The sequence below is a fragment of the Poecilia formosa genome, unplaced genomic scaffold (assembly GCF_000485575.1).
Source record: "Poecilia formosa unplaced genomic scaffold, Poecilia_formosa-5.1.2 Scaffold302, whole genome shotgun sequence".
Lineage (NCBI taxonomy): Eukaryota > Metazoa > Chordata > Actinopteri > Cyprinodontiformes > Poeciliidae > Poecilia > Poecilia formosa.
The window spans coordinates 486,380-499,817 of record NW_006800241.1 but is presented as its reverse complement, the minus strand read 5'-3'; the positions used below and the strand labels follow the sequence as shown (position 1 = coordinate 499,817).

At 39.7% G+C, this 13,438-nt stretch overlaps 1 protein-coding gene across 1 annotated transcript in view; it reads left to right on the top strand.

The window, feature by feature from the left end:
- The first annotated feature begins 6 nt into the window (after positions 1-6).
- tbx15 (T-box transcription factor 15) overlaps positions 7-13,438 on the top strand; it is a 55,198-nt gene continuing 41,766 nt past the window's right edge. Inside the window, exons 1-2 of the mRNA XM_007572509.2 lie at positions 7-262; positions 9,794-10,001. Of these exons, the coding sequence (XP_007572571.1) occupies positions 76-262; positions 9,794-10,001 (395 nt within the window). The 5' untranslated portion in view covers positions 7-75. The remainder of the gene's footprint in view (positions 263-9,793; positions 10,002-13,438) is intronic.

Below are 13,438 nucleotides of genomic sequence, written 5' to 3'. Positions count from 1 at the left end.
GGTTTTCTTGTTGTTGTGAATTTTCGCCGCGTTCTCCTCCTCCTCCTGCCCAACTTTCGGGTGGATTTGAGAGAAATGAGTGAGAGGAGGCGATCGGCCGCAGCTCTGAGCTCTAGAGCCCACGCGTTTTCCGTGGAAGCCCTGATCGGATCGAACAAGAAGAGGAAGCTCCGGGGCTGGGAGGAGAAGGAGCTGGAGTTGTCGATGGAGAGCCTCGCCACGGACGGAGAGGATCCGGCGCACTGTCTGGATATGGACCCGGGTCAGTGCGCGCACACACACGCAAACACAGACAGACACAAACACACACACACACACACACACACACACACACACACACACACACACACACAGACACACACACACACACACACACACACACAAACACAGACAGACACAAACACACACACATATATATATATATATTTTAAATTTCCTTTAAAAACAAAAAGCACCAAACACCGCTAAAAGTCCCCGACAGGTCTCTCTGCGTCGTGGCTCCAGGCTAATGGACCCCAGGCTTCTGACTCAGAGCGCATATGCTCCGCAGTCTAACTCCGAGAAATGCATCTGCTCCTCTGCGGCTGCGTTCCAGCAAAAAAACAGGGCAGAGAAACACAACTGTTGCAGTTCATTTAAAAAGGAACGCGTGCAGGCCCTGCTTTTTCCTCACACAGCTATATGACACAGAAAGCGTTGATTTAAATTAATAATAATAAAAAAAGACTCGGTTTGCACCTTTGAAGCGTCCAGGGACGCACGCAGTCACGGTGTGTGTCTTGAATACTTTGGTGCGTAAAAACCCAGTCGACCTTTGGGTAACTTAGGCCGTAAACCACCCGTGACTCTCATCTATCGCGTTTCGCTGTGAAACAGGAGCAGACTCCACAGATTGAAACATCCTGATGCCGAGAGGACAGGTGCGCAAAAATAATCAATTGACCCCGCGCAGAACAGGTCAGGCAGGAGGCCGCTTAGAGCGCAGACAGGGGCGCAAAGCGCAATGAAATGTGTGTTCCAGCCTTGTTTGTGTTAACATACATGCAGGTAAAATGGAGTGGAAAAAAAATAAACAAAAAGACTGTTAACAGTTTTACAGCTTAAATTTGACAAAAAATAAAAGAGCAACCATATTATTTATTAATAATTTCATATTTCGTATTCTATTTCTACAACCACACTGTACTCGGCATAAAACTACATTTTTTGGGGGGGGAATGCAATAAATAGTATCCACTACATTTATCTGAATTTTTAATCAAGTATATTAACTTTGACATTAAGGCAGATAATATTCTCGTTAGGTCAAAAAAAAACAAAAACAAAAAAAAACTCTTCTAACACTCGTAGTTGAGAAACTTGTGGAGACTTCAGCTAAGCAACGGCACTTTACACTCATTAGACTCAAACTACGCGTCTTAGCTCGGAGAGGTTGATACGTCTTTAAAAAGTTTATAATTTCAGTATGAATTCACTCATTCGTCACAGTTCAGATTTTTTTTTGTGTGTTTTCTGTCTTTTTAGTTGGAATTGAACAAAGTTAGTGCTGAGTAAGCAAATAAATGATTGACTAATTAATTTACGTGTCTTTTGACGTAATTTATATCCAAAAGTATTAACTAAAAAAATTACCTTTCTTCCCCCCAAAATACATATTATTATTATTATTATTATTATTATTATTATTATTATCATTATTATTATTATTCAGTTTGTCTCCGCAGTGTGTGAACGGCTTCATTCATACTTATTTTTTTAAATATTATTTTTAATTTTCATCTCACTTGCCCGTTTCATGTATTTTCCACATGTGGGACTGCGCCGTAGCCAGTGTTGCAATAGCAGCCGCTTAAGTTGCCTCGTGAAATCCTCCCGCTGCCTCGCGTGCGCCCGGCTCTAACGCGCGCGCCAGCGTCAGGCCTCCGCTCACAGATTTTCAACCCCGAACTTCTCAGATTAAGGTTCAGACGTGTCCTCCATACTCCGGACTGAAAGTGTACAGGCTTATGCGGTACAGTAAGCCGGCCGCCACAATTAGACCCTTCATATATACACGGTTTAAAAGCACAGGTTGTGTATTTGGAGATTTAGATACATAATAATAATAATAATAATAATAGCAAACAGGTATTTCACTTTAATGCTATGTTGATTTCATCGTGATGAGTTCGGTTCGGTTCGGTGTGGGACTCGGGAGACGGAACTCAACGCTCTTTTTTACGTCGCGCGCCTCTTCGCTCCAATAAAAAGAGAAAAGCAAAAGAAGAAAGAAACATGGAAAAGAATGGAGTTGTGTCCCTGAACCCTTACAGGAAGCGTGTTGTTTGTGTTGTTGTTGAAGCACTGAGCTGTCTGCGCTGCGGTTTGAATGAGGGAGCGCTAATTAGAAGCAGCACTGCTTTTTTGTGAGCCCTAAAAGGGGCAAAGATGGTAAACAAACAAACAAAAATCGAACTTAAAACTTTTCTTTTCTTTTTTTTTTTTAACTCTCGGTGGTCATCCCAGTCAACTTAGGGCTGAATAAGAAGCACTATATTTTTTATCTGGAGTAATTCCTCCCCCCACCCCCGTTCCTCCACCCAGAGCCCCCTCCTCTCATTAGCCGCCGGGGCTCCTGGCAGGTTCCCGCTCCGGACCTAAAGCCCTCCGCTGTGGAGCATCAGGCGGCGGTGACCAAGAACAGCGAGTCTCTGTGGTCACATTATGTGGTTTAGATGAATCCTTAGCGGGGTGATTTGATTTTTCTTCTTCTTCTTCTCTCTCTCTTTACTCAGCTCCAGCAGGCTTTAAGGCTGGAAGCCGGCCGGTCGTATAACACGTTTATTAGCCTGAGAAGACAGAGAGCAGGACTGAGTCTGCAGCAGTTTTTTTTTTTTTTTTAAACAGGCTGACCGGAGGAGCTCTACAGGCCCGTTAGCACACACACGCATACACACACACACACAAAAAAAAAAAAAAAAAAAGGAAAAGCTGGTTTTGTGAGACCTCACAAAGTTCCTACTTCCACACGGCTCTAATATGGATCCGTTAAAGCGGCAATTAACAAGTGAAACTACATCTGTTATAAACCCCAGCTCCACTTCTTAGAGAGGCTCAGCTTTTACGCACAGAAACAGTTCTTAAAAACACACACACACTCACACACTCTCCAACAGTTGGGTGAGACGATTATATAGCAAAATAATTGTGTTAACTTTGAGCTGATCTAACAGAGCCTGTCTAAAACCAGACCTCACATTATTTAACAGAAGAGGACACATCACAGCTGATCTGTTCATCTTCCAGATCCTTAATAATATTCACTAAGAGCTTATCCTTAAACAAAAATATATAGAAATGTTTCTATCTCCAAATCCAGCGTAAAATATTTTTTTCTTCCAGTCACTAGAACATCCAAAATTATTATTATTATTATTATTATTATTATTATTATTATTATTATTATTATTATTATTATAACCTGAAACTTTAAAGTCTTGAATCAGTCAGGAAAGTCACTGTGCTGTAAAATTAAGCAATTTATATTAAAACATTTTTGGTTTATGATGTGTTATTTACGAGTGAGGGTCAGCGGGGGTCAAAAACAGTTTAAGAAAGGAGAGGAAATGTTCACAACTTCATATATTTGAATTGTTTTCTCATATGTAATGAATTCAAATAAGACATATTTAATTATCTGGACGGTAAATAAAATGTTTGCTCAGGCAGCCTGACAGTTGATGCTGCTTCCCACTGAGAAGCCGACCTAAATATAGGCCTCAGTTACAGCGAGGCCATCATAAGTGTATGGTTCAGCCTCCATACGTGTCTGTATATTTCATATGTGTTCAGCTGAACCAGACGCCTTTACATTCACATAATTATCCTATAAAATTAGCCCAAAAAAAACAAAAAACATAAGAGCCAAAAGCCGCGTCCGTAAATCACGCAGACACGTCAAAGAGAATAAACTGGAACCCGAAGACGGCTTCATTGATTTCTGAACATGAATGATGAACTCGTTTTTAACTTGTGACTAAAACTGCAAACATGACGGGATGTGCATGTGTAAATATTCAAAATGTTTGGATGGAAATGTGTGGGCTTAATGAAGAGGCTGCAAAATGAATTCCAGCATCTAAGATTTAATCATAACCCTGAGTTAGACGGCGGCACGTCTTTCACGTTCACATCAGACCTGCTTTGTTCTTCACATTTATGGTCCGTTTGCTTTCACTGTTTCAGGGAAGAATTTGCAGAAATCATGTTACACAAAAACATATTTCATTAGGTGAAATATTGCTGAGTAGTCGTCAACCCGGTTGCCTTCATTCTACACAAAGTGACATTTTTGCTGAATGTGTCCGTAAAGCTGTCAGGTTTGATGAAGCTGACTCAGCCTGACCTTCAGTGTCTTTGTGAAGGTTAAAAATGTTCAATTGTTAACGTGTTACTTTTGAAACTATAGCAACAATGAAACTGTGGTTATTTCAGAAAAGCAAGTGCCAAAATAAAAGTAAAAAAATCTTACCAAGTATTTTTGGTCTGGTTTCTAGTGCAAATATCTTAATGCACTTGAAATAAGACAAAACTAACTCATAAGCAACTTTTCAGTAAGATATAGCAGCTTGGTTTAAGTCAATAATTCCTTAATATATAACTCAAAAATCAGTAGTTCCACTGGTAGATTGCTTCATTTATAATTAAACATTTTTCCCATGTTGTACATGAAGTAATCTGCAAATGAAACTAGAACTGTTTCATGAACATTGAGGAATTACTGATTTAAAACGAGCTCCTATTTCTTGCTAAACGACACATTAAGCTGTCCAGCGTTCAGCGCGGCTCCAACTGATACCAATGTGTCTAAATGTGAAGTCGGAGGTCAGAATGACGTGAGGCATGGAGCTGGTTCACGCTGGGTCAAGCACAGGACGATCAGAGTGTGTGAGGTAATGAGTGTGTGTGTGTGTGTGTGCGTGTGCGTGTGTGTGACAGAGAGAAACGAACGGCAAATTCCCCCTCGTTAATAAAAAGCATCTTTTCAGAAAGCAAAATGAAAGCTAAGCTGAAAACTGGACGCTGAGTGATAGAGAAGTGAAAATGAGCTGATTTCAGGTCAGATCTGCAGCCATGCTGACGTGTATGTGTGTGTGTGTGTGTGTGTGCGTGTGCGTGCGTGTGCGTGCGTGTGTGGCTGCTGAGTGTCAGAGGACGGGTCCTCCAGCCTGGTGACAAGACATCCAGACTTCTTTACCTGCTCTCTATCTTTCAGCGTCTTTGAGCGTCCTAAATAGCGCAACATGAGTTTGGTGGATTATTATTGTCATTATTATCCCTTTATTCAGTCTCTGCAGTGCAGCTGATTCCCCTGAAGCCTCCTTTTCTTTTAACCACAAATGCACTTTTTTTTTCAAACCAAAATTTTTCCAACAATCTAACTTATTTAAAGTTTTAAAATAAAAGGAGGCAGAACTTAAACCAAACTGTGTATTGTTTATCGTCGAAACTGTAAGACAGTGACACACAGTTTACCCAGTAGCTCTGGTATTTTAGCTGTAAAGTAAAATTACAGTTAAAGTAAAGTGCAGCCAGGCAGTACTGACAGCTAAACCTGTCACGATAACACATTTTATGGGTGATAAATCGTCCCAGAAGGTATCGCGATAAACGATAATATTGATGTTTTGAGAGCATTTTAAAGTGATCCATTAATAGTGGCAAAATAATGCAAGAAGGCATTCTCAAAGATCCGTACACATTAAATCCAATGAATATTTAAACACTGGAACTGGAAGACATTCTAGATATCCAACATAAATAAGCAAAACAACAGAAACTGCAAAGAAAACAAATTATGGAGTCTCTGCAAAAAAAAAAAAAAAAGCCCTTAAAAGAAAAAAAAAGAGGGACTAGTTGAGACCAAAGCAGCAGACTGAAAACTTTTGACGTCTAGTTTTTGGTAGAAAGAGAGAAAAGAAAAATGATAAATCACGCAAATGGAAATTAACGAGCTTGTTCCAATTTATCATGCGATTAATTGATTTATCGCTTATTGCGACAGGCCTTTCAATAGGACCGTTAAATGCGACATATATAAATGATTAACTCATGTCGCAGTTCTATTTGTAGATTTCACAAGAATACACTGGAAGCCTGCAGCTCCACGCTATAAACAGGTTGCACTCTATGCAATATGCCAGTTTCACTCACATGAAATCTCCAGGGACACCAGCCCATTGTTCCAACCCTGAGGAACTGCCGTGAACACAGTCGCTTTACAGTTAAAACAACAACCAAAATACAGTGTAGGTCTACTTTAACGCTCTAAGATTTATTATTTTAAGTCTCTTGTTTGTGATATGTATTTTTTTTTCCCCCTGAAGATTTAAATTCTAAAATGTCATTTTTCAAGTCAAGCTGTTGGAATATGTTACTGTATCTGATCAGTTTAAGGTCCCACATGTCAGCTGAACCAAAACTGTTTATTGTATCCTAATGATCCTTTATTGTTTTTAGCTCTTTGGAGTTTTAAATATCACAGTTTCAATTTTTCTTTCAGGATTTAATGAATGAGTTTCAGTTTAAAAACCACAGTTTTCCCATCTCTAAATGTTATATTGACTTAAAATGTTTTTCACTTTTCAACAGGTTCTACATATTGTATTTTGTTAGCTGAAAACAAATTTTAAAAAATGTTATGCCAGTCTGTTAGCCGTACTAGAATAAATCAATTTAACCCAAATAAACAAATTTATTTAATGTGTTACCTGGAAATAAAATGTTAATATGGGGAAAAAACGTAACTTTTCAGCTAGTTTTAAGTCAATAATTCCTTAATATTGATTTAAAAAAGTACTAGTACGAAAGGCAGATTATTTCACTTAAAACATGTGGAAAAATGTTTTATTGTGAGTGAAATAATCTGCCAGTAAAACCAGTTCTCCTTCATCAATATTAAGGAATTATTGCCTTAAAACAATCTCCTATATATTGCTAAAAAGTTACTTTTGAGTCAGTTTAATCTTATTTCAAGTGTACTAAGATATTTACACTAGACCAAAATCACTGTACGATTTTGTGTGTTTGCGCTTACTGTCTACGGTGTTGCTACGTTTAAAAAAAGAAAAAAAAAATCTTTCGACCGTTTGCTGGACGAGCGTGTCGTAATGAGCTCATCCGTGCGGTCGGCGCTGGGGCCCGGTGGGAATCGGAGCCACCGGGCTCGTCGTCGTCTTTTACCCGGGCAGAATGTGTTTACAAAGTGTGAGGGGGGGCAGCTGAGTGTCTATCTGCCTGAGTGTGAACAGTTAAAGGAGCGAAGCGGACACTAATCATGTGCGACAGTCCTCCCAGGCTGCAGTGACACTGGAAGGATGATGGAAAGACTCCCCCCTCCTCCGCCCCCACTGTCTCTCAGGGCTCATTACGCCCCTCGCCACTCCTCGCCTTCTTGTCTTTCTCTCCCTCATCTTCATCTCCCCCATTTCTTCCTTCCTTCTCTCCTTTCCGGCAGGCTTGGCTGCGCTGCGGCGGTTTCGCCCGGGACGCTGTCCAGTCTCTCTCTCTCTCTTTCTCTCCTTGCATTTGCATAAGCGTATTTGTGCTAGCCCCCCCTCACACCCTCCTCCTTCCTCCGGCACTGCCAAGCCAACCTCGGTGTGTCAGGACCAGCAATAAATAATACATTATTGCATTTTTCTGCCTTTTTTTTTCTCTCTCTCTCTTTCTTTTTTTCCTGGGTGGCGCTGGGGTTGCGAGCGAGGTTGTTGTAAAAGATTTTCTCCAAAAAAGTGAAATGAGATGAAGCGCGCGGCGGTCAAGTGAGGATATCGTGGGCACGGAAAGGTTTTGATGCCCCAGCTGGAAAAATCACGAGGCATTCTGGGATGCATCCCCCCCCATGTTATTTTCAAATCTAAATAAGCGCACACAGACGTTTTACTCTGTGGCGGTGGCAGGCGTGGGTGTATTTTGGGATATATAATATTTGAGCGTGGATTTATGGTGAGAGTAAACAGTTCTAAACACTTAATGTTTGCCAAGATTAATACATTTGTCGTCTAATTCAAATTTTTTTATTTTTTTTTTATAAAACTTGTAATTTAATTGTTTTTTTTTCTATTTCCAAGCATAAAGCTCACGTTATTTTCTCGTTCAAAACTAGAATGATATGAACTTTGCTGACTGTTGGAGTTTAGAGATTACCTAATCCTAAAAGCAAGACGTAATTCAGCACTGGGTGACCTCAAGGTCGTGTGTTCGGCCCGCTGCCGTTAACATGTGACCGCTCATCTGCACGAGGAATTCCCGACTTTTAATTAGCTCCATCTCTGAGAGTAAATGCATGAAAATGAAAAACATACAAATGAAGGATGCGGTTATGAGATTCAGCCGTTCACAAGTGTGAATAGTGAGAAGTTTCCCTCTGTAACAACAGACACATCCGCTGGGTCTCCCACAGCAGCACAACCATGACCAGCAACTTCAATATTTCCTTTAGAAACGTTTTTGGATTGTCATCCACAATAAAAGGAAACACAAATGAAGACCTGGTTTCAACTGAGACATGAACCATTATTGAAATATCATGCTTTTCAGTCTATTCTAACCAGATGCAATGAACTTCTGCTGTCTAATAAAGTGAGTCTTGTTACAGGAAGGTATTTAATGATATAATTTAGCAATAGTGTTAAAAAATGTGAATTTTCTCTGAATGTGTTGTTTTTATTACAGTGTAGTTGATGACTTTGATCACAAACTGGGCTGAAAATTCTCCTGTGCACTGCAAAAAAACACAACTTACCAAGTCTTTTTATTCTAGTTTCTAGTGCAAATATCTTAGTACACTTGAAATAAGACAAAACTAAATTATAAGTAGCTTTTCAGCAAGATATAGGAGCTTGTTTAAGTCAATAATTCCTAAATATATAACGAAAAGTCCCGCTGGTAGATTGTTTCATATATAACTAAGCATTTTTTCCACGTGAAATAATCTGCAAATGGAACTAATGCTTTTTTGTGAATAGTAAGAAGTTATTGACTTAAAACAAGCTTCCAAGTAAGAGGAGCTTGTTTTCAGTAAATAATTCCTTAATATTGATACAAAAGTACAAGTAGATTATTTAACCCATAACAGAACATTTTCCCATGTTATACATGAAATAATTTGACAGTGGAACTACTACTTTAGTACTTTTATGTCCATATTTAGGAATTAAAACAAGCTCCTGTATTTTGATGAAAAGTTGCTTTTCAAGTATGTTTTGTCTTATTATTTCAAGTGTATTAGGATATTTGCACTAGAAGCTAAAATAAAAATGCAATATTTTGTGTTTTTGCAGTGTGGGTTTGTCTCTAAAATAAAACGAGCTTTTTTTTCTTTTTTTTTTTTAATCCGATTTAACCTTTTGATTATTTTTGTGAATTCATCTTTTCTGTCAATAATCACTTTATGGGAAGTTTCATATCCCAAACCTTTCTCATCGTTTGCCTGGCCAGAAAAAGAAAAAACAATAAAAAAAGAGAGCGCAACCATTTTTCTTCGTAGCTCTGCAGAAGCTTCCCGCAGCTTTTATCCCGCTTCTGTCTCCACGAGACGGCAAGCCAAGCCCGGCGGGGGGTCCGGTGATGAAGACTCACTGGAGGGACGCTGCAGCGCGCGCTCGCACGAGCCAACTTTCCTCTACGAAAAAAAAAAAAAGAAAAGAAAAACACACTTTTTTATTTATATTTTTTATTTTTTAAAATTCGGTTAATCCAGAGCCGCCTTCCTCATCACTTCCTCCCCCCTCCGCTTTTCGCCCCCTTCCAGACTCAGAGGCGAGCCCCGGCTCGGATGGAGAGGGTCTGGCCGAGAGGACGTCGTGCTCCTTCGGCTCGCCCGCCGACCTGGCCCCGGGCGCCTGCGACGCCTCGCCCTCGGCCTCCATGGAGGAGATCCAGGTGGAGCTGCAGTGCGCCGACCTCTGGAAGCGTTTCCACGACATCGGCACGGAGATGATCATCACCAAGGCCGGCAGGTAGGCGGTGGGCTCAGCTGCTGACTGAGGCACAGACAGGGCTGTTTGCTAGGCTCCTCCACGATAAACTGTCCCCAGAACTTACTGAGATAAATGGTAATTTATTTATTTTTTTACTGCATAATAGTGCAACAGCACATTCTCAAAGATCAATAGAGTTTAAATTCTAATTAACATTTAGCAGTGCAACTGGAAGACATCTTAAATATTCAAAAATAAATAAAGAAAACAGCAGAAATAACAAATAAAATTAATTATGTATTCTCTCTAAATAAAATGACCCAGTTGAGACCAAAACACCAGACTGAAGACTTTCGTCATCAAGTTCCTGGTAGAAAGAGAGAAAAGAGAAAAACGACAAATCATTCAAATGGAAATTATTGAGCTCGTTTTAATTTATTATTTGATTAATTGATTTATCGATTCAGGCATAGGTATATGTACCAGTTATCTTCCTAGACTCACTTCTAGGAAGATAACAAAAAAGCTGAGTGACTTCCTTTGATTTAGTCATTTTTTAATGTTAGCAGGAATAAAGTGTGTTAAAGGATGAGTTTTCATTTATATGGTACAAGGCCTGTACCTCTATAGACCTTCGCCATCCATCCATCCACACAGTGTGTTTAAGGTTTCAATCAGGAGTTTGGAGCATTTGTTGTGATTTATATTCATACTTTTACTTATTTTGGGTAAAGTCTTTGAAGTCTACACACGCAAGGACCAAACAGAATATAAGAAAATAAAGGAGCTAAAGTCTAAATATAAACCACACAAGACCGTCACTTAAAAAAAGATTGACTCCTTTGTTCTGTTTGATGGATTGTTCTTTTTTTTACTTTCATCCTTTCCTTCTTTTTTTTTCCTGTATGAGTTTTATTTTGCTGAGTTTTTCTCTTTATTTTGGTCTTACTTCTAATAAAAATATAGAAGCAGGGTTGGATCCATGCTGCCTAGTTCTGTGAAAAAAGCAGGTCAGAACCAAAAGAAGTACCTTCTGCCCATCGGTTTATCAGCTGAGCGTCTTTGGCCCAAACGGCCCTCAGATGCCGACATCGATTGTTTGAAAAGCAGACAGGTGTGCAGAGGCAGCTTCTGACGTAGGGAGGATGAAGGTTGCAACAACTGTGAAGTGCCAAAATGCAATTTAAAAAGGGGGGGGGAATTATTAGACAGTTGCCTATATTTTCTTAACGCTGTAAAAAAAAGTGTCTGGATGATGTCTTAGTGTGTTATTTTATCAGTCAGACTCCTGAGATGAGAGCCAGATAATAGACAGAAATGATCACCATCAGAAATCCACCAGGCCGTCATTCTGTTGTGAAAGCACACAGATATTTAGAGGTAATTTAGTGATTCCTCTGGTGGTTATCACCTCAGATTATTGCACAAACAAAACGACAACATTGTGGAGTGAATCTAATAGAAGATGCTTTAAGAGACCGTCTGGAGAGCTTTTACTTTGAAAAATGGAAAGGTGTTCTCAAAATATCATATGAATCTATCGTGGACTATATATTGAAGTCAATGAATAGATGTATTTTTATTTAGTTTGTAATGTTTATAGATAATCCTTATCTATATACTATTAAATTCTCACCTCTGCTTTTTTTTTCCAAACATGAAATCACGACGACTTCTTAGTGTCTTATCACTTATGTGGTATTTTTACCGTCGGGCGCTCACGCGCTCGTTGTGTGGGTGTTAATGTGTTGCACGTGCGGGTCGCACCCTCTCGGCTCGGCTCGGCTCGGCTCGGGCCTTCTCGCGCGCCGCAGGTTAAAGTCGGAGCGCAGCACGAGCTGCTTTTCATTAATCCCCTCTGTTTCATGCTCTGGGTTGGGGCTCGCGCTCATTTAAAGCGCACGGACCAAAGGAAAAAAAAAAAAAACACAGTAAGAAGAGGAGTTGACCTGCCGTGTCCTAGCGGAAAGACCTCGCGCTCAGCTTCTCGTGCTCGCAGCGCCGCGAGCCTTTCCACCCGGCACGCGCACTAACCCATCAATTTCTGACGTATCTTTATAAAATAAATTGTACAGTTTGTTTGCATGAGAGAAAAAAAAAATGTTTGGGTGGAAACTTTGGCATATTAAGGCATTAAAAAAGTGTGACGTTTCATTGACATGTTTTTTATTATATTTTAAATATAATTAAAGAAATAACAGCAAAATTCAATTAGATTAAAAATAATTTCACATTATTATTGTTACTAAAAAAATCGTTTAAACTATTTAATTGTAGCTTCCTATTCTATTATTTTCTGCGCTTCATATTCCTGAAAAAAAGGCTAAGCTTCATTCATAAGCAACATTTATTCATCTTCGCAAGCAAATCAGTTCTCTTTGTAATAAACACAGGGAGTCTATGACTCAAAATAAAAATTATTGGTTTAATTTTTTTATGCTGCGTGTGTGTGTGTGTGTGTGTGTGTAGGTATGTGTGCGTGCGTGTGTGTGTGTGTTTGTGTGTGTGTGCGCGTCTCGTCTAAACCAAAGTGGTTCCTTCCTCTCTGCTGCAGCCCTTCAGGGTTAAATTACGGCCCCGCTTCTCCCTCCGCTGGAAATACACAAGCTGCCTCGGCTGCTGGAATAAATTAGGATTAAATTGGTAATCAGCTCATAAATAGCACAGCAATCAGTTTGCGCTGAAGCAGAGTGAATGAGGCGGACACGGCCGTCGCCGTGCGCATTTCACGGCCTGCTCATAATAAGGCCATAAATCCAGAGGAGAGGGGAAGGAAAGAGAGAGAGAGAGAGAGAGAGAGAGAGAGAGAGAGAGAGAGAAACTTCTTTTTTTTACTCGTTAGGGAGGCCTCGATTTACGAGCTTTAAATGAAAAGAGGGGGAAACGCCGCATTTCAAGCACCGAACTGTCCGCCTCTGGACTCAGACCGCTGTTTGTTTTAAACCCGGTTTCCCTTTAGTGCAGCAGCTCATCCGTGACGTCCAGTCATTACTATTTACAATCCCGAGCCATAATATGAATTTGTTGCTTTATATTTGATCAGATATTAAAAATTGGGGGGAAACGTAAAAAGCAGAGGCGCCCCGTGAATATATGAGGCCCCAAGCAGAAGAAGAAGGGGGTCTGCCGCCATCTTTCTTTCTTTTTCTTTTCTTTTTTTAATATGTCCTGTTTGCGTTCTGCATTGAGCACAACTTGTTTCACAGTTAATTCTTGAGCTGATAATGAATGAAATATGACTGCATCTTATTTTTAGCAACCAGTTATTCAGGCAGAGATTTAATATAATTTTTTTATCTTAATTGTTTCAGTGAACAATAACTTTATTCTTATGTATGTAAAACGGTTTTTGCAACTAAGTCAAAGTTTCAAGTCTGAATCTATCTATCTATCTATCTATCTATCTATCTATCTATCTATCTATCTATCTATCTATCTATCTATCTATCTATCTATCTATCTATCTATCTATCTAT